Below are 27,258 nucleotides of genomic sequence, written 5' to 3'. Positions count from 1 at the left end.
TGATACATTGCTGCCAAGGACCAGGTTTCCTGAGTTTTGTTTTTTATAGAATTGGGTGTAGTCAATCATTGTTGCCCTCTATTATAGATATAGACAAATATCTATAATACCTGACCACACTGTACGTGTGTATACAAGTACATTAGTGGAAATTTCAGCATAACTGAGGAGTGGGAAACCAGCACTGTGTCCTGGCCTTTCTCTGCCCATATCACAGCTCACAGGCGGCTGGGGCAAACCTTGAGTTCCTCTGTAGAAACAGAGTGAGGATGAATGGACACTGAGCAGGCAGAGCAACACAGCTGAGGCTACTCAATTCCAGCAACAAACACATTATTTGTTTCCCATCTTAACAGCTCGTTTTGAGGTCTTGTCCCCATACCTAGCTTAAACCCAGCAATTTTCATACATGCCAGCCTGCTATTTCATATTGTTGCTGTAATACGCCTCCACATCATAGATTCCAAAAAAGAAAAATAAAAATAAACCTGACAGTGAGAAGGGTGATGCTTATCTACATCTAGTGCGTTGGGGGCCCAGGTATGGTCACAAATAATCAGGACACAGGGGATGAAGAGCAAAGGCAGATGCAACTGCATGCAGCTGCAAGCTTAGTAATCCTGATATAAGCATGAATATGCATTACCTCACTTTCCCTTTTGGCAAGATATAATAAGATCGTTATTCCCATGATACCAGGAACAACTGAGGCAAGAGTAGGCAAAGAAGTGAGACTAAGCAAAGGTTCTTCTTAAAATATCTGTATAGCAAACCACTCCTCTTCCTAGTATCACAATATACTTGTCATAATGCAGAGAGCCACTTCCACAAAAATAGGACATAGTACAACATAGTGTAAGGTAAAGTGAGAAAAGACATTTTCTTCTCAAGGGCAGCATTCCAGCACCTGCTTGCATCTCTCAGTCGACTTTCCTTGATCCTGTCTGGGAAGTGTATCTCAGTGACTCCACAATTTCTTTCTTTGTTCTTTTGTTTTAAAAGTAACACTTTCTATAACATAGGTCAATGTCCTTGAAGGGGTTTAATCGTGCAAAAAGTAAGCAATATAATATATAATGTATGCAACCTTTAATGAGTGTATCTATTTTCTTAGGGGTATTATTCAGATACCTTCCAAGTTCTGGATTTAACTTTGGTAATTGTTATCTGTCTAGAAAATCAACAATATCCAATAAACATTTCAGTTTTCTGGTGTAAAGTCCTCGTGAGTAAGAACTAATGATTTTGGAATTTGCTTTGTGTCTATTGTTATGTCCCTCATTTCATTTCTGATTTTTAATTTATGTATTGTCTCTTTGTGCATTGTTAGTTTGAGGAAGGGGTTGTCTCTCTTGTGGATCTTCTCCAAAAAGAAGAAGAAGAAGAAGAAGAAGAAGAAGAAGAAGAAGAAGAAGAAGAAGAAGAAGAAGAAGAAGAAGAAGAAGAAGAAAAGAAGAAAAGATAGCTCTTGCTTTCCTTGACTTTGTATTTTTCTCTTTGTTTCTAAAGGCTTGCTTTCAACCCTGAGTTTATTTCCTTCCATCAAATCCCACCAGACTCTCTATGGGATGAGGCTTTGCCTCACTTGGTAACAGCAACATGGAATAAATGAAGCTTCTGCTGATCCCTGTTGTGGTGTTGCACATCACAATCTCACTGAAAACCATGCATAGCCTGGTTTTAGGTTCTATTAAAGCAGCCCACTATTTCAGTGTTCCCTGCAAGATGCCATGGAACAGTAGTAACATAATTCTGCATGTACATCGACAGGTTTCTCCACGGTCTTCTGGGTCATTTGATAAAAGTTTATAGTGAGTTCATGGATGAACACACACACACACACACACACACACACACACACACACTTTACTATCATAGTGCACATTCTTTGTACACCAAGAATAAAGTGAGTGTTACTGAAAATGCACCAATAATGCAGTCAAAGAAGGCAGCTGTGGGGAAGCTGGGGCTTAGAGTTACTTAAAAGACCGGATGCAGATTCTCCTTTTATTGGAGGAGAAACTTGATAGACAATGTGGTTCTTTATTTTCTTTCTCTAGAGCACACAGGACTAGGGTGGCAGCTAGGGCTTTGAGTGTGTTCGGCAAGTGCTGTATCACTGAATTAAATCCTATGGCTGGAACCCTATTAATCGTCTACAACAATTACAGGGCAGGCTGGATGACGACACTCAGCTGACATTGTGGACATCTCAAGACAGTTACTAACAATGGCTGACACACTTGTCTGGAGACTGGAAATGTTTCTCTATCTTGGAGAGGAAAGAAGGACCCTCCACCTACACTGTCCTCTAAGGAAGTTTATTCAGGTGAGGGATGACAGGGACTGTTTTGTCTCATGTCACACATGTCAGTAGAAAATATCCTCTGCAAATAGTGATATTTTGACTTCTTCTTTTCCAATCTGTATCCCCTTGACCTCCTTTTGTTGTCTGATTGCTCTGGTTAGAACTTCAAGAAATATATTGAATAAGTAGGGAGAGAGTGGGCAGCCTTGTCTAGTCCCTGATTTGAGTGGGATTGCTTCAAGTTTCTCTCCATTTAGTTTAATGTTAGCTACTGGTTTGCTGTATATGGCTTTTCCTATGTTTAGGTATGGGCCTTGAATTCCTACTCTCCAGGACTTTTATCATGAAGGGGTGTTGAATTTTGTCAAATGCTTTTTCAGCATCTAATGAAATGATCATGCGGTTTTTTCTTTTAGTTTGTTTATATAATGTATTACTTGATGGTTTTCATTATATTAAACAATCTCTGCATGCCTGGGATGAAGCCTACTTGATCATGGCGGATGATTGTTTTGATGTGCTCTTGGATTTGGTTTGCTAGAATTTTATTGAGTATTTTTGCGTTGATATTCATAAGGGAAATTGGTCTGAAGTTCTCTTTCTTTGTTGGGTCTTTTTGTCGTTTAGGTATAAGAGTAATTGTGGCTTCATAGAAGGAATTCAGTAGTGCTCCATCTGTTACAATTTTGTGGAATAGTTTGGATAGTATTGGTATGAGGTCTTCTAGGTCTGATATAATCTTGCACTTAACCCATCTGGACCTGGGCTCTTTTGGTTGGGAGACCTTTAATGACTGCTTCTATTTCGTTAGGAGTTATGGGGTTGTTTAAATGGTTTATCTGTTCCTGATTTAACTTCAGTACCTGGTATCTGTCTAGGAAATTCTTCATTTCCTGCAGATTTCAAGTTTTCTTGAATATAGGCTTTTGTAGTAGGATCTGATGATTTTTCGAATTTTCTCTGAATCTGTAGTTATGTCTCCCTTTTCATTTCTGATTTTGTTAATTTGGACACACTCTCTGTGTCCTCTCATTAGTCTGGCTAAAGGTTTATCTATCTTGTTGACTTTCTGAAAGAACCAACTTTTGGTTCTGTTGATTCTTTCTATGGTCCTTTTTGTTTCTACTTGGTTGATTTCAGCTCTGAGTTTGATTATGTCCTGCCTTCTACTCCTCCTGGGTGTATTTGCTTCTTTTTGTTCTAGAGCTTCTAGGTGTGCTGTCAAGCTGGTGACATATGCTCTCTCCTGTTTCTTTCTGCAGGCACTCAGAGCTCTGAGTTTTCCTCTTAGCACAGCTTTCATTGTGTCCCATAAGTTTGGGTATGTTGTACCTTCTTTTTCATTAAATTCTAAGAAGTTTTTAATTTCCTTCTTTATTTCTTACTTGACCAGGTTATCATTGAGTAGAGCATTGTTCAACTTATATGTATATGTGGGCATTCTTCCCTTATTGTTATTGAAGAACAGCTTTAGCCCATGGTAGTCTGGTAGGACACATGGGATTATTTCTATCTTTCTGTACCTGTTGCGACCTGTTCTATGACCAATTATATGGTCAATTTTGGAGAAAGTACCATGAGGTGGTGAGAAGAAGGTATGTCCTTTTGTTTTAGGATAGAATGTTCTATAAATATCTGTTAAGACCATTTGGTTCATGATTTCTCTTAGTCTGTCTATGTCTCTGTTTAATTTCTGTTTCCATGATCTGTCCATTGATGAGAGTGGGGCATTGAAATATCCTACTATTATTGTGTGAGGTGCAATGTGTGCTTTGAGCTTTAGTAAGGTTTCTTTTATGTTTGTAGGTGCCCTTGTATTTGGAGCCTAGATATTTAGCATTGAGAGTTCATCTTGGTGGATTTTTCCTTTGATGAATATGAAGTGTCCTTCCTTATCTTTTTTGATGACTTTTAGTTGAAAATTGATTTTATTCAATATTAGAATGGCTACTCCAGCTTTCTTCTTCAGACCATTTGCTTGGAAAGTTGTTTTCCAGTCTTTCACACTGAGGTAGTGTCTATCTTTGTCTCTGAAGTATGTTTCCTGTAGGCAGCAGAATGCAGGGTCCTCCATGCATATCCAGTTTGTTAATCTATGTCTTTATATTGGAGAGTTGAGACCACTGATGTTGACAGATATTAAGGAATAGTGATTATTGCTTCCTGTTATTTCCATATCCACCAGAGAACTACTAAACATGATAAACAGTTTCAGCAAAGTGGCTGAGAATATAATTTACTGAAATAAATCAGTACCCTTCCTCTACATAAAAGAGAAACAAGCCGAGAAAGAGATTAGGGAAACAACACCCTTCATAATAGTCCCAAATAATATAAAATACCTCGGTGTGACTTTCACCAAGCAAGTAAAAGACGTGTATGATAAGAACTTCAAGCCTTTGAAGAAAGAAATTGAGGAAGATCTCAGAAGATGGAAAGATCTCCCATGCTCATGTATTGGCCGGATTAACATAGTAAAATTGGCCATTTTACCAAAAGCGATCTACAGATTCAATGCAAACACCATCAAAATACTGGTTAACCCCCAAAATCTGAACCTGCTCCTAGTTAATTGTGATTATAAAGAAGCCAACAGTTGCACAGCAGACAGATGGGGGAGGTGAGCTTTTGAGGGCTTTGCTAGAGAGGATCATGAGGAGGGAAGAAGGAAGAAGAAGCTGCCAAAGAGTAAAGGAAGAAAAGATATGATGGAGAAGAGAGTGGAAGAGGACAGCAGCCAAAGGTTAATGCCGTGCCCAACCTCGTCCACCAAGGAAGACAGGACCACAGGAGATCTTCTTCAAGCAGTTTTACTCCGGAAACTTGATACAATCTTCTGACCTCTATCTCTTCTGACTCTCTCTTCCCAGGGAACGCCCTGCACCACACTTAAATAGCTAGCACTGGCCAGTCCTAGCAAGCCATGTGGGTCATGTAGATAGGCTGTCACTATGCGGAAGCTAGCAGGCCAGGCAGTCATAGCCAAATAAGGACTTGTTTACTGCAAGGAGAGCTCACCTTTGGGAGGGTGGAAGGCGGAAACCAGCGCCATCTTTGAGGCGTGGCACGTCGCAGCTCTCTACAGGTTAAGAGAGAGGAGAGCTTGGTCCTTAGGGCTGTCCAAGTGGAACGAAGAACAGTCAAGATGCTACACAGTTAGTAACAGTTGAGCATTATTGTTTGGAAAGTAGATCTGATACCATGGTGGGCAGGCAGCTGCCCATGTACTGTGCTGACTAATGCATACTAAAAATAAATTTAACAAAATATGTATAACCAGTAAGACAGCTCTGTAGAGAATCCTAAAAGGAATACTTTAGCTTTAAGGGAAGCATAAAATACTAGAGGAAACAGGATATAACTTAAGAAAACTACAACAATCAATCAAAAGAAGCCAAGGAAAACCACAAAAATTAACAAAATGACAAAATTTAATACATAGGTTTAAATAATATTTGCATGTCACTTAACTCAATTGCCCAGTGAACAGACATTTATTTAGCCAGAAACAGGATCACCATCATGAGAGATGTAGAGGATATACTAGGGAAACAGACCTAAGACACAGGTCCCTATAGCAATTCTATGCAGTTTCTCTGTCAATAAAAACCAGCAAGCTCTAGAGTTAAATGTCTGTGTCAGTGCTGACCCACACCACCAGAGGTTCATTTTTGTAAGTAATTAAAAAATTCTTGGGGCTTACAATGTAATCAAATATCCTGAAACATGAGTTTGCATTGCTCCCTACATTATATAAAGCAAATACTCTGACTACCATTTTGGTTGTTTCCTATCATGTCTGAGTGCATCATCACGGGAATCCCAAGGAAAATCAGAAATGGGTTCTTGAAGCTGTTGTACAGGGCCAACATAGACCTAAATACCATAGAGGAAACCTTGATTCTTATCACAAGGGGATCATTTCATCATCCGTCTTGTCACATAACTTATGGCAAGATGTCACCTCTCCTGACCTTAGCTTCTTCTCCTAAATGCTGCTGAAGGGAAGGTTTGATGTCAAGGCTTCTGGACTCAAACCACACGAACACTGAATTCATTTAAATAGGTATAGTTTATTGAATGCACACACCAATACAGTTCAACCAGAGCAACAGCTCACAACTGTACTGGACATTGCTAGGGCCAGCTCATTGCAAAATCCACGTGGGCTCACACAAAAGGGCTGGAAATGCTGCTGTCTATGGGCACTGACTCAGGACATTTTGCACATAATTGTTCCTATTTTCCTGGAATCTAAAGGGTCCTATGCGAAGCTCATAGTTGGGGAACTTGTTAAGATTAACAAACCTCATAACATACAGAACATAACAGGGTATGTGACCAGCACCACACAGTTCAGTGTCAGGTTTTTCTTTTCTTTCGTTAGTTTTTTTCTTGGCATCCATGATATGTTTGATAACTGAAAGGAGGGGCCTCAGCTGTTTTTCTCTGCCTGCTCAGTGCCCATTTAACATTACTCTGTCCCTGAAGAGGAACTCAAGTCTGTCCCCAGCTGCCTGTGAGACAGGCCAAGGCACAGAAATGCAAGGACACTGCACTGGTTTCCAACTCCTCAGTAATTCTCGTTTTTCACTAATGTACTTGTATACACAAATACAGTGTGGTCAGTTACTATAGACACAACTCATTTCTTACAGAGGGCAGATGTTGATTGACTACACATAATTCTATTAAAAGGAAAAAACCAAAGAAACCTGGCTCTTGTGGAAATATACCAAGAAATATCTACAATGGTGGGGAATGAATTCTGCCATGGACTGAACTCAGAAAGGTGGGGTTCGGAGAAAAATTTATGGTTAAATAGCCCACCAGGTTCACATTGTGTCAGCTTGATTTAATCTAAGGACAAAGACGTGGAATATCTCTGATGGCTTTCTTCTAACCCCTTGAAAGGATCACTGGGGTTTGACCTCAGTACTTCATTCTTCTTGCTGGGGCAGCAACACTCAGGGAAGCTTGAGATTGTCATAGTCACAGTAAATGCTAGATATACTGAGTAGATGATACTAAGATGTTCAGATGGTGATACCCATTTGCGTGTGTTCCTAATGTGGACCTAAGGAAAGAGAGATCAAGGTCTTCAGAATAGGAAGATCATTTCCAGTTCTTTTCTACCATTCCAGACTGAAAGACTAGTAGGGAGAGATTGGTAAATAATCAAGAATTTATAGATGATGCTTTGAAGGAAGTGTGGGTTTCTGTGCAGGGTCTCAAGTATCCCCTGTTGCCCTCTACCTGGCTGGCCAGGATCACTTTGAGCTCAGATAAAACCTGTTTTCACTTTCCAATAGATAGTCTTACAAGAGTGGCCTCCAAGGACTGTGAGGACAGCATTAGCCTTTGACAGTTGAGGTGTGCAACCCACAACTATAGTTTTAGCCATGTTTTCCCATGTCTGCCAGGTATTTCAGATTGTTGCTGTAATATATCTGACAATCAGGGACACAGAAAAATAACCTGATACAGAGCAAGGACACGATGATCACATCCTTTCCTCTGCTTTATGTTCTGGATGAGGCTTGTTAAAATTCCAATATTGCAAAAAGCTTTATATAAGACCCATCACATTAAGGGTCACTATGCACTGTTCTATCTAAAATGGTCTAATCAGAACTGACCACCAGATAACACTTTCTGCAATCCTCATATGAGAAGCTTAAGCTTTGTGTTTTGACGTTTTCTTTTTTCTTTCTTTCCTATTTTTAGCTATATAAGTTGCGAGCAAGATATTTAGGGCCATGGATCTGCCCCCAGTATCTGGTCTGTGGATGTGTTCAGTAAGTATTAGTGTGTGCATTCAATAAAGTATTCATTTTTTACTATGGTAGATGCTTTTGTGTTTGGTGAGTGACCTATGACCCAGAGTTTAAATGCTGGGACCTTACTCTATCCACTTAGTGATGTTTATAGCCTCATCCTACCCCTTTACCTGCACCCCCTCTATCTGTTTACTATTTTATTTTTCTGATAAAAGCTCATGGTATATCTTACAGAGGCCTGTGAGCAATGCTCCTTTGGTGACACTGGTGCAGAGAGGAGCACCCCACAAGCAGCATGATGTTCCCTTCACTGGTGGTTCCAATATTTCACTTTCCTCTGCCAACTGGTCTCCACACTGTTCCTAGCACCATAATGATTTCAAGACTTCCTCCTAAGGAATTTTGTGCAACTGTCGATGCTAAGCACAAGGCTCCATGAGTGTTCGCCTCACACACACCCATGTTGCAACCTGCCATGCAGGCTATTTCTTGATGTGATTTCAAGCACCTGTACAAAATGAAGCAGCAGAACCTTTTGACTGCATATTGAAACCAGTGTTATATCTCAGGAGTTATTAATGGCTAATATTGTTGAAGGAGGATAATTCGAGTTAGGATGAGACATTTTTGGCAAGATTCAGAAGGAAACATTCATTTAGATGCATAGGAATTACTAAGGTTTTTTATAATCAAACCTTGAGGAAAATTTGGCTTTGGAAGCAGGAAGTACTCAGTGGCTCTCCCCAGGAAATTCTCCTGGAAAGGGCACCTCTGCTTATGCTCAATACAGGGAGACCATTAGCAGGGAGGCAAAGTCTGCTCCCCATGACATCAGCTGTCCCTTCTATGACACTCTAATGTCTCCTAGAGAGTTCTTGGCATCCTCTGTGATGTCACCAGTGTTGTAGTGACAACCAGTGCCCTAGTTTCTCTCAGTCTGGGTCTGTTGGATACATCAGAAGACACGTTTTTCTGTCTTCCCAAGTGTTTTGGGAGGGGGAATGTACATTGTGGAGGGCCTAGGGTGAAGGAATCTGGCCTTTTATCTAAAAGTAAAGATGGACAAAGAAAGTGGTTCGGGGAATGTGGAGTAAGTTCTGGGCAATGTATGTTGAACTTTCTCCGGGGGGGGGGGTGAGTGTCCTGCATTCTTAAGCTGACCTTTCTAGCAATTGGCCACAATAACTGGAGCATCTGCAAGAGAATTGAATTTCCATGAATATTACAAGTCCTGAAAGTCATGGATTTCAGAACATTTGTTTCCCCATCTCCAAAGGGAGGATATGGTAAGGTCAATGCTAATATTCTGTGAAATTGTGGCCTTTACTTTTAAAGTGGATTTGTGGCTTGTTTGTTTGTTTGTTTGTTTATTTAATGGGTAATATTATTTATTGCCAAAGTCAAACATCTGTGTCGCGCCTGTAGCAGAGATAACCGAGCTCTGGGGCAGACATGACGCCTGAGTGGGAGCCGGTTTGAGGGTTCGCACCACACGTGGTTAAGCCCCCTGTTTGTATGTGGCGGACTCTAAGAAGATGTGTACCTGGACTTGTCCCCTGTTACAAACTTGGCTCTGGGCTGATGGACATCTGGGTCATGGGAAAGATTGTTGTCAACACTTATTTTTTTATTTTTTTTGTTTGATTCTGAATATGATCTTGGCAAGATAAAGACTTCCTTTAATAATAGGACAGAAGGTCGTGATCTATTTTTGATCACTAATATCACAAGCTTTCTTGTTTCTTCTTTACAGCAGACAGAGCCTCTGATGACAGGGACTCTAAGGTTATAGATTATGTCTTCTCTTATAGATAAGAAAATATAAGATTTAACAAAGAATTATATTTATAAGGATAGTGATGTTTTTTTTATTAGGGTGTTGGTAGAACTGTTGAGAAATGATTCCTTGAGCTTTGGGTCGGCTATGAATATTTTATAGAGTATAGAAACAGGTAGTGGCAACCAGGTACTTACAGGGGACCATATGTGTATCGACCAATGGATGCTCCATTACCATATACTGGAGAATATGATTTGAATTTTGATAGGTGGGTTACTAAGGATGGATATAGGGTCAGGTATTTGTCACTGTCTTGGTCAGAAAGATTGACAAGAGCCCGTCCTCCTTGGTGTGTGCTCTCAGAAGAAGAGAAATGGGAGGTAAGGTCACAGATCATCAGATACTTTAGACAGGGATCAGACATACAATATTATTGCCCCAAGCCTTGGATGTACATCTACAGGACTAACAAAGATGGGATCAAAGGGTTAACTAGAGCGATAGAACTAGATACACAGACCTGATGGCGTAAGATATGTCAGACTTGCGGTCCCCTAAAACTTCCTCCTTGATGTGACAAACGGAAAACTAGACTAGGCTGGCTGACTGCGGCTCGTCTAAAAAAAAAAGCAAGCTATACCTTTTTACAGAAAAATCAAATGTTCTTGGCCATGGTCCAAGATTGTTATACAATAAAAATTGTGTATAAATGTCTGATGCTCTCTCAGTAAAGTTACAACAGCTGACCACACTCTCTCTGTGTCTGTGTCTCTGTTCGCCATCCCGTCTCCGCTCCACGCGTGTCCTCAACAGGGGTCCCCCCGCGGATCCTTGGAACCTCCAAGATTGCCGACCGCGACAGCTGGTGCCTGAACAGGGACCCCCGGACACGTGCATGCTGTTGTCTTGTGTTTTTCCTGTTTGTCTTTTATCCTCTTGCAATTGCAATCACTACAGGAGCGGAACGGACTCACCGAAGGGAACTACAGTCCCGCCTACGGAGAAGAGGTAGGTGAGGGTGAGTCACTCATTATGGGAGGAACGGGCTCAAAAGGACAAAAAATGTTTGTCTCAGTATTACAGAGGCTCTTAGCAGAAAGAGGCCTCAAAGTCAAGGAAAGTACTGCTGTAAAATTTTATCAATTCCTCATGAAGGTTTCCCCCTGGTTCCCAGAAGAAGGAGGTTTAAATCTAGAAGATTGGAAAAAAGTAGGTAGAGAAATGAGAAGATACACCGTTAAGCATGGAGAAGAAACCATTCCTAAACAGACATATCCCATATGGTTACAGATGAGGGAAATCTTGACAGAACAGTCTGATTTGGTCTTGTTATCAGCTGAGGCACAATCAGAGAAGGATGTTGAGGAACCAGTGTATGATTTGCCTTATGATGATGTTACTGAAGTTAAGGTTAAGGAAGTCAAGGAAAAGACTTATGGAACTAATAAACCCCTTGTTAAGAAAGACCCCCCAAAGATGAACCTCTTGGGATTGGATGATGACGATGACCTCTCCCCAGGGGATTGGGATGATCTAGAAGAGGAGGCAGCTAGATATCACCATGATGATGATCTGGTCTTTACAGTGAAAAAGGGATCCAAGGGATCTAAAGCACGCCCAATACCAGCCCCTCACAGAAAACTACTACCTCCAGTGGGTTTCGCAGGGGCCATGGCTCAAGCTAGGGAGCAAGGTGACACTTCCTTCGTTTTCCCAGTGGTCTACACAGGAGACAGTGATGATGAAGATTCCCCCACATGGGAACCATTACCCCTAAAAACATTAAAGGAATTACAAGCTACAGTACGAACCATGGGGCCTTCGGCGCCCTACACTATACAGATAGTGGACATGGTGGCCAGCCAATGGTTAACTCCACATGACTGGCACCAGACTGCCAAAGCAACTCTCTCCCCGGGGGATTATATCCTCTGGAGGACAGAATATGAAGACAAGAACAAAGAAACTGTACAAAAATCCTCAGGAAAAAGGGGGCCCAAGGTAACTTTAGAGATGATGCTGGGGACAGGAGCATTTGTTGCCCCTGCTTCTCAGGTAAAAATACCCAAGTTTATCCTAAAAGAGGTTACTACCAACGCTGTTTTGGCCTGGAGAGCAATCCCGCCTCCTGGGTCAAAAAAGACTGTCTTGGCAGGAATAAAACAAGGAAATGAGGAATCCTATGAGACCTTTGTCTCTAGACTAGAGGAAGCTATCCACAGAATGATGCCCCCAGGAGAAGGGGCTAAAATGCTCTTAAAACAATTGGCATGGGAAAATGCTAATTCACTATGCCAGGATCTTATAAGATCAGTGAGAAAAACGGGAAGTATACAAGACTATGTCAAAGCCTGCATAGATGCCTCCCCTACAGTGGTACAGGGGATGGCCTATGCTGCTGCCATGAGAGGACAGAAGTACTCAGCCTTTGTTAAGCAAACATATGGAGAAAACAATGCTAGGGACAACTCTGGCCCCACTTGTTACTCATGTGGAGAAGTGGGACATTTAAAAAAAGATTACAAAAGAGGTCAAGGGGAGGGCAAACGCCCCCCTCCTGGCCTGTGCCCGCGCTGTAAGAAGGGCAGGCATTGGAAAAGTGAGTGTAGATCAAAGTATGACAAGGATGAAAATTTGATTACAGACAAAAAGGAGGAAGAAACAAAAAACTAGATGAGGGGCAGCCTCTCAGCCCCGTACAAAGAGAGGAAAATAAAGGTCAAACCTCGAAGTTAAACCCCGAGGCCATTCCATTCACTATTCATGACCTTCCGAGAGCTACACCCGGAAGCGCGGGTTTAGATCTCTCGTCCAAGGTCGATGTCATCATTTCTATGGAAGAAGGGACGGTTTTAGTCCCTACAGCAGTAAGGGGAACTCTACCTGAGGGAGTTACAGGGCTCCTTATAGGAAGAAGTTCCAACTATAAGAAGGGCCTAGAGGTCCTTCCAGGAGTCATAGATGCAGATTATCAAGGGGAAATAAAAATTATGGTTAAAGCAACCAAACATACAGTCATCATACACCAAGGAGAGCGTATCGCCCAGATATTACTCTTGCCATATTTAAAGCTGCCCAATCCAGTGCTCCAGTCAGAAAGAGGACTGGGAGAGTTTGGATCTACTGACCACATACATTGGGTCAAAGAAATCAAGGAAAACAGGCCAATGCTCACTATTTATCTTAATGGTAGAAAGTTTATAGGCCTTCTTGACACAGGGGCAGATAAGACATGCATTTCAGGAAAAGACTGGCCTTCTCATTGGGCCGTCCATCAAACAGAGAATTCCCTACAGGGCTTAGGCATGGCCTCAGGAGTAGCCAGAAGCAGTGAGCCTCTGATTTGGGAACATGAGAACAAGACAGGTAACATACAGCCTTATGTCATACCTACATTACCATTTACCCTCTGGGGAAGAGACATTATGAAAGACATGGATGTAAAATTGGTCACAGCAGAACAGGATTTTTGATAGGGGCCATTGAGGGCAACCTGTTCGCAGATCAAATATCGTGGAGATCTGACCAGCCTGTATGGCTCAATCAATGGCCCCTAAAAGAAGAAAAATTACAGGCTTTACAGGAATTAGTCCAGGAACAATTGAGGCTAGGACACATAGAGGAAACCAATAGCCCATGGAACACTCCGGTGTTTGTTATAAAGAAGAAATCAGGTAAATAGAGATTACTACAAGACCTAAGGACAATTAATAACACCATGCATGACATGGGGGCCCTCCAGCCTGGACTGCCATCCCCGGTGGCAGTCCCCAAGAACTGGGAGGTAATAATTATAGATCTACAAGATTGTTTCTTTAATATAAAGTTACATCCTAAAGATTGTAAGAGATTTGCCTTTAGTGTTCCTTCTTCAAATTACCAACGACCCTATCAACGATATCAGTGGAAAGTACTCCCCCAGGGGATGAAAAATAGTCCCACATTATGTCAAAAATTTGTGGATCAGGCCATTTCTTCCATCAGGAAAAAATATAAAAATTCATATATGATTCATTATATGGATGATATATTGATAGCCCACCCTCAGAGGGCCATAGTGGACCAACAATTAATTGACCTTGTAAATGCTTTAGAGGAATTTGGCTTGATTGTCTCTGAGGAGAAAATTCAGAAATATGATAATTTAAAGTATTTAGATACCAATATTAGAGGTAATAATATAACATATCAGAAATTATAGATAAGACATGATAACGTTACAAGACAAGAACGTTAAATGATTTTCAAAAGCTTTTGGGTAATATTAATTGGATCAGACCCTATTTGAAAATAACTACCGGAGAGTTGAAACCATTATTTGAGATACTTAATGGAGATCCTAACCCCATATCTACCAGACAATTGACTATTGAGGCCTGTGAGACATTAAACAAAGTAAATGAAAAATTGACTCTAGCAAGGGTCCAACGCTTGGATCCTGCTAAAGAGTGGTCCTTGTACATTCTAAAAACTAATTATACCCCCACAGCCTGCCTGTGGCAGAATGGGATATTAGAATGGATTCATTTACCTCATATTTCACATAAAGTTTTGGTTTCTTATGATACCCTATACACTCAATTGATTATCAAGGGAAGACACAGGTCTAAGGAATTATTTGGAAGAGATGTATATAATATTGTCATCCCATATAATAAAGCTCAACTAGAACAATTATTACAAGAAAATGATAAATGGATCATATCCTTAATTGGCTTTACAGAGAAAATATTTTTCCATTTACCTCAGGATCCAGTTTTAACTTTTGTATTAGAAAATGAGGTGATTTTCCCTAGAAGATATTCTAAAACTCCATTAGAAGATGGAATCAATATATTCACTGATGGGTCCTCAAATGGACGATCAGTGGTGTGTATACAAAATAGGGACCCCATTATTAAGAAGAATTCAGGGTATTCAGCTCAACAGGCTGAAATTAAAGCAGTCTTAATAGCTTTTACAGAAGTGAAACAGGCTTTCAACCTTTACACAGACTCCAAATATATATTTAACTTGTTTCCGGAAATAGAGACGGCAGTCCTGTCGCCGAGAACCAAGATTTATCTCAAATTAAAACAGTTACAAGAATCTATTCAACAGAGACAAAATAAATATTTTATAGGGCACGTGAGGGGCCACTCGGGGCTTCCAGGTCCTATAGCCCAAGGAAATGCTTTAACAGATTCACTAACAAAAATCATACAGGCTGTAGAGACAGCTAAGAAGAGTCATGATCTACATCATCAGAATGCTGCTACACTTAGATATCATTTTCAAGTTACTCGTGAACAGGCACGAGAAATAATTAAATCTTGTCCTCATTGTCCAGATTGGGGGAATACATTAAAGATGAGAGTTAATCCACGAGGATTAAAACCTCACATTTTATGACAAATGGATGTGACTCACATAACAGAGTTTGGAAAATTGAGTTATGTCCATGTCACAGTGGATACCTACTCACACATGGTGTTTGCCTCTGCCAGAACGGGAGAGGCAGTGAAAGATATAATACAACACCTGGTACAGAGTTTCTCTTACATGGGTATCCCGAAGAAAATAAAGACTGACAATGCACCTGCCTATGTGACAAAAACCTTAGAACATTTTTATCAACAGTGGAACATAGCCCATGTCACAGGAATTCCATACAACCCACAAGGGCAAGCCATTGTGGAACGTATACATCAGAATATTAAAGCACAGATTCAAAAGTTAAGGTCAACAGGTAAGTATACAACTCCCCATCATTTGCTTAGCCATTCCCTATTCGTTTTGAATCATGTAAATACAGATAACCAGGGGCTTACAGCCGCCAAAAGACATTGGACAGAGAAGGAGAGTGCTCCTAAACCTCTGGTCAGATAGAAAGACCAATTAACTGGCCTATAGAAGGGGCCAGATGTGCTAATTGCCTCTGGATGAGGCTATGCTTGTGTTTTCCCACAGAATGCCGAATCACCAATTTGGGTCCCAGACAGACTCATCAGGCCAGCCAAAGAAAACGGACATCCGTCCCCCACGCCAAAAGAGGCCAAACCGCCGGATAATGCGAAACCTGGCCAAAAAGATCAAGGCGACTCGCCTAGAGCCAAAAATAAAACCACGCCAGACGCCGACGTGGACACAACTTAAAACCCTGACAGCTCAGACAAAGGAAGTATTGAAGGCTACACATGCCCCGGAAACGACAACCTTGCTGTTTGTGGCTATGCTTACAGTTATGAGTGCGCCCACCGCTTTAGGGGAAAGTTATTGGGCTTACTTACCAAAGCCACCCATATTACATCCTGTAGGGTGAGAGGTGTCAGATCACATCAAGGTTTTAACCAATCAAACATTAGTGATAGGGGGATCGCCTGACTTTCACCTTCTAAAGAACAGCTCGGGTTATGTAGATTTTGAGGGAAAGTCCGATTCTCTGCCCATTTGCTTCTCTTTCTCCCCTTCAGTGCCAGTGGGCTGTTTTCAAGTGGGAAAAAGGGTGTTTAACACAGATACCCCCACCTTAGACAATACCAAACCAGATGGAAAGGACAATGGGCGGCGTATGTGGGAATTGTGGATGACCACCGTGAGCGATAAAGAAGAAAAAAGACAACATTATACCACAACAAAGAATCTTCCGCCGCGCTACCCCCATTACAGAACAACATTTAAAAAGGACGCCCTTTGGGAGCAAGATGAAAATGCTTTCCCGCGCTGGCTTCCATGTGCCTTCCCTGACAATGGGGTAAGATTCTCTCCCTTAGGCGCTGCTAGACTTCTCTGGGACTTCTCCATGTCCTCACCTGATAAAGATCAAAATAATTATCTCTCCACCAACTCAAAACTTTATGGGAACTACGTGCCTCCAGTTGAAAAACCGATCAAAAGATGGTATGATACGGGGTGGGTAGAACCGACATGGTTCTGAGAGCCACTCCACACGGACCTCCCTGATAGACAGAACAAACCACTGATAGAACATCCAGAACTGTTCCGACTGGTTGCTTCTAGTGAAAAACTTTTGCTGAAGAAACCAGGAGCTGCTGATTATGATGCTGTTTCAGTTTCTGCTTGTGTTACCTATCCCTATACAATATTAGTAGGATTGCCACAATTGATTAACATAGATAAGGTTAAATCTATTTTTAATATTAAGTGTACATCATACAAGCTGACTAATTACATTGATTCCACTATATCGGGATCTGTTATATTGATTGTCAGGAGACCTCCTTATGTTTTGTTACCAGTAGATTTGGGAGATGAGCCATGGTTTGATGATTCTGCTATCCAGACTATTAGGTATGCTACGGGTTTGATTAGGACAAAAAGATTTGTAACAGCCTTAATTCTAGGTATAACCGCTTTGATAGCTATTGTTACTTCTTTTGCTGTTTCTACTATTGCTTTGGTTAAGGAAATACAGACTGCCACTTTTGTTAATGATCTCCATAAGAATGTTACCCTTACATTATCAGAACAAAAGATTATAGATTTGAAATTAGAAACTAGATTAAATGCCCTAGAAGAGGTAGTATTAGAATTAGGACGAGATGTTACAAACATTAAGACTAAGATGGCCACACGCTGTCACGCTAATTATGATTTTATTTGTGTGACTCCTTTACCTTATAATGCTACAGAAAAATGAGAAAGGACCAAAACACATTTGCTAGACATATGGGATGATGATAACATTTCTTATAATATTCAGAAATTGATGTCCTTAATCACAGAAATGAGTAAACAACATGTAGATACAGTGGACCTCTCTAGATTGACAAGATCCTTTACAGATAGAGTTAAATCATTAAATCCAATCGATTGGATACAATATTTTATTTTTATTGGAGTTGGGATTTTACTACTTGTTGTTATATTAATGATCTTCCCAATTATATTCCGATGCTTTACAGATTCCATTGCCCAGGTTCAAACAGATCTCAATTTGGTGCTTTTAAAAAATAAAAAAGGAAGAACTGCCGCGCCTGCAGCAGAGATAACCGAGCTCCGGGGCAGACATGACGCCTGAGTGGGAGCCCGTTCGAGGGTTCGCACCACACGTGGTTAAGCCCCCTGCTTGCATGCGGCGGACTCCAAGAAGATGTGCACCTGGACTTGCCCCCTGTTACAAACTTGGCTCTGGGCTGATGGACATCTGGGTCATGGGAAAGATCGTTGTCAACACTTATTTCTTTATTTTTTCTTTGTTTGATTCTGAATATGATCTTGGCAAGATAGAGACTTCCTTTAATAATAGGACAGAAGGTCGTGATCTATTTTTGATCACTAATACCACAAGCTTTCCTGCTTCCTCTTTACAGCAGACAGAGCCTCTGATGACAGGGACTCCAAGGTTACAGATTATGTCTTCTCTTATAGATAAGAAAATATAAGATTTAACAAAGAATTATACTTATAAGGATAGTGATGCTTCTTCTATTAGGGTGTTGGTAGAACTGTTGAGAAATGATTCCTTGAGCTTTGGGTCGGCTATGAATATTTTACAGAGTATAGAAACAGGTAGTGGCAACCAGGTACTTACAGGAGACCATATGTGCATCGACCAACGGATGCTCCATTACCATATACTGGAGAATATGATTTGAATTTTGATAGGTGGGTTACTAAGGATGGATATAGGGTCAGGTATTTGTCACTGTCTTGGTCAGAAAGATTGACAAGAGCCCGTCCTCCTTGGTGTGTGCTCTCAGAAGAAGAGAAATGGGAGGTAAGGTCACAGATCATCAGATACTTTAGACAGGGATCAGACATACAATATTATTGCCCCAAGCCTTGGATGTACATCTACAGACTAACAAAGATGGGATCAAAGGGTTAACTAGAGCGATAGAACTAGATACACAGACCTGATGGCGTAAGATATGCCAGACTTGCGGTCCCCTAAAACTTCCTCCTTGATGTGACAAACGGAAAACTAGACTAGGCTGGCTGACTGCGGCTCGTCTAAAAAAAAAAAAAAGCAAGCTATACCTTTTTACAGAAAAATCAAATGTTCTTGGCCATGGTCCAAGATTGTTATACAATAAAAATTGTGTATAAATGTCTGATGCTCTCTCAGTAAAGTTACAACAGCTGACCACACTCTCTCTGTGTCTGTGTCTCTGTTCGCCATCCCGTCTCCGCTCCACACGTGTCCTCAACAGGGGTCCCCCCGCGGATCCTTGGAACCTCCAAGATTGCCGACCGCGACAATCTGGGTTAAATCCTTGGATGCACATGACTGAAGGAGGGAAATGGCTCCTGAAAGCTGTTTGTTCATGTGCTGCAACACACACACACACTCACACACACATTCACACACACACGCACACACACTCTCACTCATACACACACAAACTTCTAAGCAAAAGTAATTTTTCTTAGAGTCTGATATAATTGCTTCTAATACAAAGACAGCCTGAGTGTAGTTCCTATATAATTAAATAGTACTCATGCTCTCAGGCAAAGAGTTTAAAGTTTATAGGTACCTAATAAACTAGCATTTGGACATATGAAGAACATTTAAATGTTCAGCTGAAATACAAAGAATAGCTAATTTAATTTGTTAAAAGTGAAAGCTTATACAATTCTGAAGGTTTTTATACTGGTTTTGTTATACATGTAACTATGAAAAGAAAACATACATACTTGATCAATGAAATGAGGAAGATTGATTTAATGAACAGAAAAATGGATGGTACTTCAAAACTTACGTGATTACATATTAACTATTTAGTTTCCTCCACAATAGCAAGAAATGGACGTTATTATTTATGCGACATTACAGATACTTAAACCGAGAAAATAATTGGTTGGCCTGCTTTTCTGAGCTTCCTTAAAGGTTTAGTTAATTGACAGAGCTGTGCTTTAAAATTAGGGTCCATATTCTTCTGTTTTAAATGTGTGACACTTTTTTCTGTTTTTTCTCCATCTTTATTAATTGGGTATTTGTTATTTAAATTTCAATTGTTATTACCTTTCCAGGTTTCCAGGCAAACATCCCCCTAAGGCCTCCCCCTCCCCTTCTGTATTGGTGTTCCCATCCCCATCCTTTTCCCATTACCACCCTCCCCCCAACAAGCCCCTTCACTGGGGGTTCAGTCTTGGCAGGACCAAGGGCTTCCCCTTTTATTTCTAGTGGGTGCTGCTGGTGGCTGGCATGCCTGAATGCTCTCCCTGCTGGGCAGGGAGTGGGTGGGGGGAGGGTCCCTGCCTGGGGTGGGTTGGAACTGGGGTAGAAAGGCATAGAGACTCATAGGTGAGAATGCCAAGCCGCTGCCACTGCTGCAGCCACCTGGGAGAAGCCCTTGTTCCTGCTGCAGGGAGGAGAATCTGGTGCCCAGAAGATGGCTGAAGGGGAGCTGAACGTGGACAACTTCACCACCCGCCTGCTGGAGGTACAAGGATGTCATCCCGGAAAAATTGTGCAGATGACTGAAGCAGAAGTCCGATGGCTGTGTATCACGTCTCGTGAAATCTTTCTTAGCCAGCCTATTCTTGGAATTGGAAGCATCACTGAAGATTTGTGGAGCTATTCATGGACAGTATTCAGACTTACTGAGATTATTTGAGTATGGAGGTTTTCCACCAGAAGCCAACGATCTTTTCATAGGAGATTATGTGGACAGAGGAAAGCAGTCTTTGGAAACCATCTGTTTGCCATTGGCTTACAAAATCAAATACCCGGAGAACTTCTTTCTTCTACCAGGAAACCATGAGTCACCAGACCCACAGTCTATGGAACAGATTTGGAGAATTATGAGACCCACTGGCGTACCTGATATAGGTTTGCTGTGTGATTTACTGTGCTCCGACCCAGATAAGGATGTACAAGGCTGGGGAGAAAATGATCGTGGTGTTTCTTTTACTTTTGGAGCTGATGTAGTCAGTAAATTTCTGAATCGTCATGATTTAGACTTTATTTGTCGAGCCCATCAGGTGGTAGAAGACGGATATAAATTTTTTGCTAAAAGACAATTGGTAACTTTATTTTCTGCCCCAAATTACTGTGGCGACTTTGGCAATGCTGGTGGTATGATGAGTGTGGATGAAACTTTGATGTGTTCATTCGAGATATTGAAACCATCTGAAAAGAAAGCTAAGTACCAGGATGGTGGGCTGGATTCTGGGCGTCCTGTCACTCTACCTCGAACAGCTAATCCACTGAAAAAAAGGTGAAGACAGGAATTCCGGAAAGAGAAACCATCAGATTTGTTAAGGACATACTTCATAATATATGTGTGCACTGTAAAACCATCCAGCCATTGGACACCCTTTATGATGTCACACCTTTAACTTAAGGAGACAGGTAAAGAATCTTAATTTTTTTCTAATAGAAAGACGTGCTACACTGTATTGTAATAAGTATACTCTGTTATAATATTCAACAAAGTTAAATTCCAATTCAAAAGCATCCATTAACGTTCTATCTTCTCATATCACAGTTTTTAAAGTTGAAAAGCATCCCAGTTAAACTAGCTGCGTTAGTTACCCAGATGAGAGCATGAAGATCCATCTGTGTGAATTGGCTTTAGTGTTGCTTGGTTGTTTCTTTATTTTGGGCTTGTTTTGTTTAGTTGTTTTTGCTAGAATCATGGCATCTACTTTTCCTGTTCTTCCCTAACCATTTTAAAGAGTGAAAATGGGAAGAGCTTTAAAGACGTTCACTGACTATTACTTTCCTTCACTCATCTACTTAAGTAACTGTTGGATCTTACTAAGAAAACTGACGCCTCATAATAAAAAGGATATTTAGAGGTCGATAGGTTTTAAAAAGATACAAACTATTTGATCCAGTGATTTTAATCAGTTTGACTGGGCAAACTTTGCAGCTGATAATGACAATTTTGCTTTTTACAAATTGCCACTGATTTGGATTTGTGCACTCTGACCTTTAATTTATTGATGCTCTATTGTGCAGTAGATTTCATTTAAGAAAAGGCTCATATAGTACTATCCAAAACTAGTTGGTGATGTGATTATGTGGTACCTTGGCTTTAGGTTTTAATTCAAAGGAGACCCCTTTTGGCATGCTTAACTTTCTGGTATTTCCCTCTCCTGCATTGGTTTTGTTTTTTTTTTGGGTTTTGTTGTTGTTTGTTTTTTTTGTTTGTTTTTAGATCCACAGAACATGAGAATCCTTTTTGAGAAGCCTTGGAAAGCTGGCTCTTCTTTCCCTCTCTCTGTGAAGGATGTGTTTAAATGAACGCTGGTCAGTGGGGCATTGTCAGCTCTGAGCACTGGGTGCTTCACTGGCTAATAATTGCCATATGAATGTTGTTTTTGTCTGTAAGGCTATGTCACTAAGGATTTTTACTCTGAGCTTTCATAATCAAAGCTCATGATGTGTATAGACATGATTCGTAGTGAAGTATAGTGGCAATAATTTCTGCACATTAAAAAAATAAAGAGGATTTGTTAGGTTACATTGATATAATAACACCATCAGGAGTCATGGAGGGTCCAACTTTTCTGAATTTAGACAGGGCAGCAATGTATTTCACTCTCATTGCTTCTTTAAATACAGTGAATATCTGACAGAGTAACAGAGAGAGAATTGTGCTCCGTGGCAGTGACCTTGCGTTCTTAGAACTCCTTTGACTTCCTCTAACTGGCAGGGTCATCCTTAGCTTTATATATTAGAGGATGTGTGTTACAAATATTTTTCTACAGAACAAAAAGTATTTGGAGCAGGTAAACCAAGATTCAGCCTGTAACCTACTGGCACTTCTGGGCATTTGGTGTATCAAATAGGGGAATTGATAATTCTGTGACCATGTCCTCCCCGTGAACGCTTTTTAAATGCAAAGTTGTTGGTCTAGAGTATCGGGGTAGGACATCTGAGGGTCTTACTCACTTTCTTCTTCAGAAAACACCACTTGAGAGACAACTTGGGGGACCGCCTTTCATTATGTGTGCTAGAGGAGAAATAGCAATACATCTGTGCTTCTAAATGTTCGTTAAGAATATGCTGTTTAGAAATATTTCTGTTTTGATTTTAATTGAAGTTTTCATTTTGTTGTTTCATAGTTATATGTTCTTGTTACTATTTTCATTTTTTAAAATACTTTTAAATATTTATATTAATTCATTTTAATCCTGTTTTGTTCTTAATTGTATTCCTTAAGAATAAAAATGGATTTTTTTTAATCTCTTGAATCTTAAGACCATCTTTCTTATTCAAGGATTCTGTCCCCTCCTGTGGACTTAGAACTGACAACTAGAGATGGATCTCTGCATGTTCAAGGGAGCCTGGGCTAAATAGTGAATTCAAAGTCACCAAGGGGTACCCAGTGTGATAGTGTCTTCTGTGTGGATAATGTGGCTTTCTCTCAGATGCCACTTTATGGTGTAACCCCTGCCATACTTTATCCATGCTGTCATGTGTTCTCCTAATCTCAGTATATAAGAGTCTACAACACACAATCATAATTGACCCTGTGCACCACATATTGAATAATATACACTCATTGCTATACAGCTGCAAAAAAATCGACAACATTCAGAAAGGAATATAGAAGTAATCCTAATGGAGAACCATGTGCTTCAGCTTTTCTTGCAATACAACCTCAGTATTAACCCCAGAGGTTCTGACCTTCAAAGTCGTGTTGGGAAACAGGTTTAGACAGATGCTCTTGTCCTTGACCATAAGTATGCTGTGTTTTTATTGTTGCAGATTAGACTTAGTTTTATCATTTATGTCAATGGATCTTTTTTTTCCTACTTTATGTCTGTGGCCTGTCCTGGGTGAATTTCCCTGATACTCCAAAAGAAAGTGTCACATTACCTATTGTCGATGATTACTGGAGACCATGTGGTTCTTCTGAGAGAGCAGCAGATACTCTAATCTATGAGTCAGTCACCATAGCTCCTGCAGGTGGCTTTTGTCCTTCCAGGGCATGTGCTGTATTAGGTGGACAGGATCACCTCCAATGAAGTAGAGAGATCTCAGGAGATGTGTATTCATAGGTAACTTAAAGAGCTGTGCGTGCTCAATGTGCTAGGTTGCCAGGCATCTGTAGTGGGGCCTGGTGTCCCCACTGCTCATTGTGGGTTCAGGATCATCCTCCAGCATCACCGAGTTTCCATATTAGAGCAGATCTTTCAGCTATTATCAGTGATGATCATATATATATTAAGCACATCTTATAAAATACAGAATAGAAACTAGATTCCTGTATGCCAGCTTGGCATAATGAACTTTTTCCATAGAAAGAAAATTATCTTAATGTAAGCAATTTAGGGAGGAATGTCAAGAGCATCCATAGTGAAAGCAGCCTGTAGCTGTGAACACACATTTCTTTTGGAGAGCAGGCCTGTGCAAGCCCAAAACCTAGGTGGGACAGTTCAAGCTACCCCTTTTCCGTGGCAAATCTGGGATCCTATTGATAAAGCATTTTTTCCAGGTGACTAAATTCCAATTTATGGAATTGAACTAACTTACTGTGAGTGCAGGTGACTCAGAGAGTTAAAGTACAGGAGGAATAATCCAGAATGTCCACAAAATTTGCTGTCACACCAGGGCTTTTAAAAACTCTTCAGCTAGAGAAGCAATGTAGTCTTTACTTATTCTCAAGCTTAGGTCTTCTACTCATTCATCATAAGCTGACCATGACACAAAAGAGCCATCTGTGACAAAATAGAAGCTAGTTGTAGCTAGATTCACACCACACTATCACATCACTACCGTATTTGAGGTTCTCTGTTACTATCTAAGACCCTGGAAGAGGCCTGGGTCTTGCTACAGAAACTCATAATTATGTCTTCATGACACTGTGTGCTTTGTTCTGTTAATGCTACCATTGGCATACAATACCTTGGATACTTTGTGCTAACATCTGTGACATGAGACAATAGTTCATGTCTTCCTTACCTGAATAAACTGTCCTTAGAGTACAGTGTAGACGGAGGGGCTTCTTTTCTCTCTGAATTAACAAACGTTTCCAGTCTTCATCAAGTCTGTTAGCCATTGTCGGGGCCTGTCTTGAGATGGCTACATTGTCGGCTGAGTGTCTTCCTCCAGGCTGCTCTGTAATTTAGTAGAAGATTAATAGTGTTCTAGCCCTAGGATTTAATTCAATGTGACTGTACCTGACAAAAATGCTCAAAGCCCTAGTTTCCACCCTAGTCTTGTGTGTTACAGAGTAAGAAAATAAAGAACTACATTGAATTTCAAGTTTAGCCTCCAACAGAAGGAGAGCCTGCAGAGGGCCTTTAAGTAACTCTAAGTATGAGCTTCCCCACTGCTTCCTCCATCAATTCCATTATTGGTGTATTTTCCTCACTGCTCACTTTATTCTTGGTGTACAAAGAATGTGCACCATGTCAGTAAAGTGTGTGAGTGTGTGTGTGTGTGTGTGTGTGTGTGTGTGCGTGTGTTTGCGCGCGCATGTTCATCCATGAACTCACTATAAATTTTCATAAAATGTGTTAGAAGACTGAACTGAAATCTGTCGAGGTGCATGCAGACTCATGTTACTACTGTCCCATGGCACCTTGCAGGGAGCGCTGAAATGGTGGGCTACTTTAATACAGTCTAAAACTGGGCTATGCAAGGTTTTCAGTGAGATTTTGACCACTACAGAGAGCAGCAAAAGCTTCATTTATCACATGCTGCTCTTACCAAGGTCAGGCAAAGCCTCATCCTATAGAGAGTCTGGTAGGATTTGAAGGCAGGAAATAAACTCAGGGCTCGAATGAAACATTTAGAAACAAAGTGAATAATACAAAGCTTCAAGGAAGCCAAGAGCTGAATTTTTTTTCAGAAGATCCACAAAAGAAACAACTACAAACTACTCCTCCCTCAAACAACTACACACCAGAGAGATAATACATAAATTAATACATAAATCTGAAATGAAATGAGGGACATAACAGCAGACATCAAGCAAAATCAAAATCATTAGTTCTTACTGCAGAGGACTCTACTCCAGATAACTGAAATATGTGTCTCTTTGTCCTGTTTTCTTGTTAAGCATTTACTTACTGACGTATCTTTCTCTGAGGAATATAGTTTTTTTCTCAAGTGTGTCATTGTCTTTTTTTTTTCTTCTTTTAAGCAATTTGGGCCTTTTCTTCTGTTGTACATTTTAAGTGAGGCCATCCCTTAGTCCAATCCCAGTTTCCAGTGGCTGCCTCTTGTAGGCCTGTAACCAGGATAGGATCCTGCATAGCCATTTTCCAAGCCACTTTATCTGCTTTGTTACTGTCCCATGCCACTGAATCTCTTCCTTCTGATATCCTGAGCAATGAATAGTACTCACAGTTGTTGGCTTCATCAGGGCATCCAAGAGATGGTAAAGGCATCTGCAGCGCTGATGTGCTGGGGGGTAGAAGTTCAGCCATCCCAGATGACATTGTGTTTGTTGCCCACCATGGCAGCACCCACTTATCTCTGACCTTCATGAAGAGGACTGTTCCCGTCTGTGGACAAGGTCCTCGGCTTTCAGCAGGGGTCAATCAGCCAGTCACAGAGGTCTTTCCTCCACCCGTGGGCTTCTGCCAGTGCTTGACACTTGTGCTGTGGTGGCTCCAGGTCAGGATTGGGCAGCAAGGTGACCAGATTGCCCCCAACAGGTGGAGAATCTAGTCCATGTCAGCTGATCAGTGATCCTATCCTCTGGGACATTTCATTTAAAGGCAAAACATCAGCCACTCTACCACAGTTTAAGTCTTGGATTGGGTGATAATTGTCAGAGCCCGGTTGGCAGGAATGATGTGTTCCAGGCAGAACGGCACTAAGCCACACACACATCTCCCAGCATCAGGTACTGGTGCACTGAGACAGGTCTTAAGCTCCACATAAACACTCTGTAGATATGCATACACATGGCCTCACCCAGCCATTTTAGCACACGCAAGCCATTTTGGAGAGCAATTTTCTCATGAGCAAGGGATAGGGGCAGTCAGGCATGACCATGAACTAGTGGGTGGGTTACCCGGCCCACGCCAAGGTCCACTGTTCTTCGGGCAGTCCATAAGTATTGTTCGTTGCCAGTAGCCCCTTGCACTCAAGGTCTTTGGATATTGGCCCACTGGGGGGGGCATAGGAGCACAGAGCATTGGGTCCCTGTATCCACACTTCCCTTCTATCTCTGTACATAGCCAGCACTCTAGGACCAAGAAGCTCTCCAGTGGCCCCTCTTGTTCTTTCTTGGGCAGTCCCTGACCCAGTGTCCTTTTTCTTCGTATTAGGCACACTGATCTTTAGCCAGGAATTCTCTTCTGTTGCCAGGTACTATCTTCCTAGGTTCCCTAACTACTGTGGCCAGTATATGTTCCTCTCTTGTCTCTTTTCTTCCCTAGCTTCCTGTTCTTTTTACCTTCTTCCCTCTTTCTCTTCCTCAGTCTGTCTGTATCTTCTTCTACAGCTATTAGTTGCTGTCTACTTTTGTGCACCG

At 41.1% G+C, this 27,258-nt stretch overlaps 4 protein-coding genes and 1 pseudogene across 8 annotated transcripts in view; 4 read left to right on the top strand and 1 right to left on the bottom strand.

The window, feature by feature from the left end:
* Positions 1–18,961, top strand: part of Ervk-21l3 (endogenous retrovirus group K member 21 Env polyprotein-like 3) — a 53,149-nt gene extending 34,188 nt beyond the window's left edge. The window contains exons 2-5 of the mRNA XM_063278610.1: positions 8,036–8,106; positions 10,682–10,876; positions 15,818–16,601; positions 17,773–18,961. Of these exons, the coding sequence (XP_063134680.1) occupies positions 8,036–8,106; positions 10,682–10,876; positions 15,818–16,169 (618 nt within the window). The 3' untranslated portion in view covers positions 16,170–16,601; positions 17,773–18,961. The remainder of the gene's footprint in view (positions 1–8,035; positions 8,107–10,681; positions 10,877–15,817; positions 16,602–17,772) is intronic.
* The window catches only part of Dlg5l15 (discs large MAGUK scaffold protein 5 like 15), an 88,735-nt gene extending 65,727 nt beyond the window's left edge, over positions 1–23,008 (top strand). For both annotated transcript variants that reach the window (XM_063278631.1, XM_063278630.1), the window contains one exon: positions 22,728–23,008. The gene's annotated coding sequence lies outside the window, so the exon portion shown is untranslated. The remainder of the gene's footprint in view (positions 1–22,727) is intronic.
* Positions 1–27,258, top strand: part of LOC134478811 (disks large homolog 5-like) — a 272,163-nt gene that overhangs the window by 18,618 nt on the left and 226,287 nt on the right. The window contains exon 1 of one of the 3 annotated variants that reach the window (XM_063278625.1): positions 2,308–2,329. The exons of the other annotated variants lie outside the window; for them this stretch is intronic. The gene's annotated coding sequence lies outside the window, so the exon portion shown is untranslated. Of the gene's footprint in view, positions 1–2,307; positions 2,330–27,258 lie in introns of those variants that run through there. 3 annotated transcript variants of the gene reach the window in all.
* Positions 1–27,258, bottom strand: part of LOC134483318 (igE-binding protein-like) — a 43,708-nt gene that overhangs the window by 8,552 nt on the left and 7,898 nt on the right. Inside the window, exon 3 of one of the 2 annotated variants that reach the window (XM_063278609.1) lies at positions 24,732–24,887. The gene's annotated coding sequence lies outside the window, so the exon portion shown is untranslated. Of the gene's footprint in view, positions 1–110; positions 8,852–24,731; positions 24,888–27,258 lie in introns of those variants that run through there. The other variant, XM_063278608.1, reaches the window with a different exon arrangement.
* Ppp1cb-ps3 (protein phosphatase 1 catalytic subunit beta, pseudogene 3) lies at positions 20,206–23,008 on the top strand (annotated as a pseudogene).

This window comes from Rattus norvegicus, chromosome 19 (genome assembly GCF_036323735.1).
Source record: "Rattus norvegicus strain BN/NHsdMcwi chromosome 19, GRCr8, whole genome shotgun sequence".
Taxonomy (NCBI): Eukaryota; Metazoa; Chordata; class Mammalia; order Rodentia; family Muridae; genus Rattus; species Rattus norvegicus.
The sequence above is the reverse complement of the archived record's forward strand: the minus strand, read 5'-3'. Positions and strand labels throughout refer to the sequence as shown.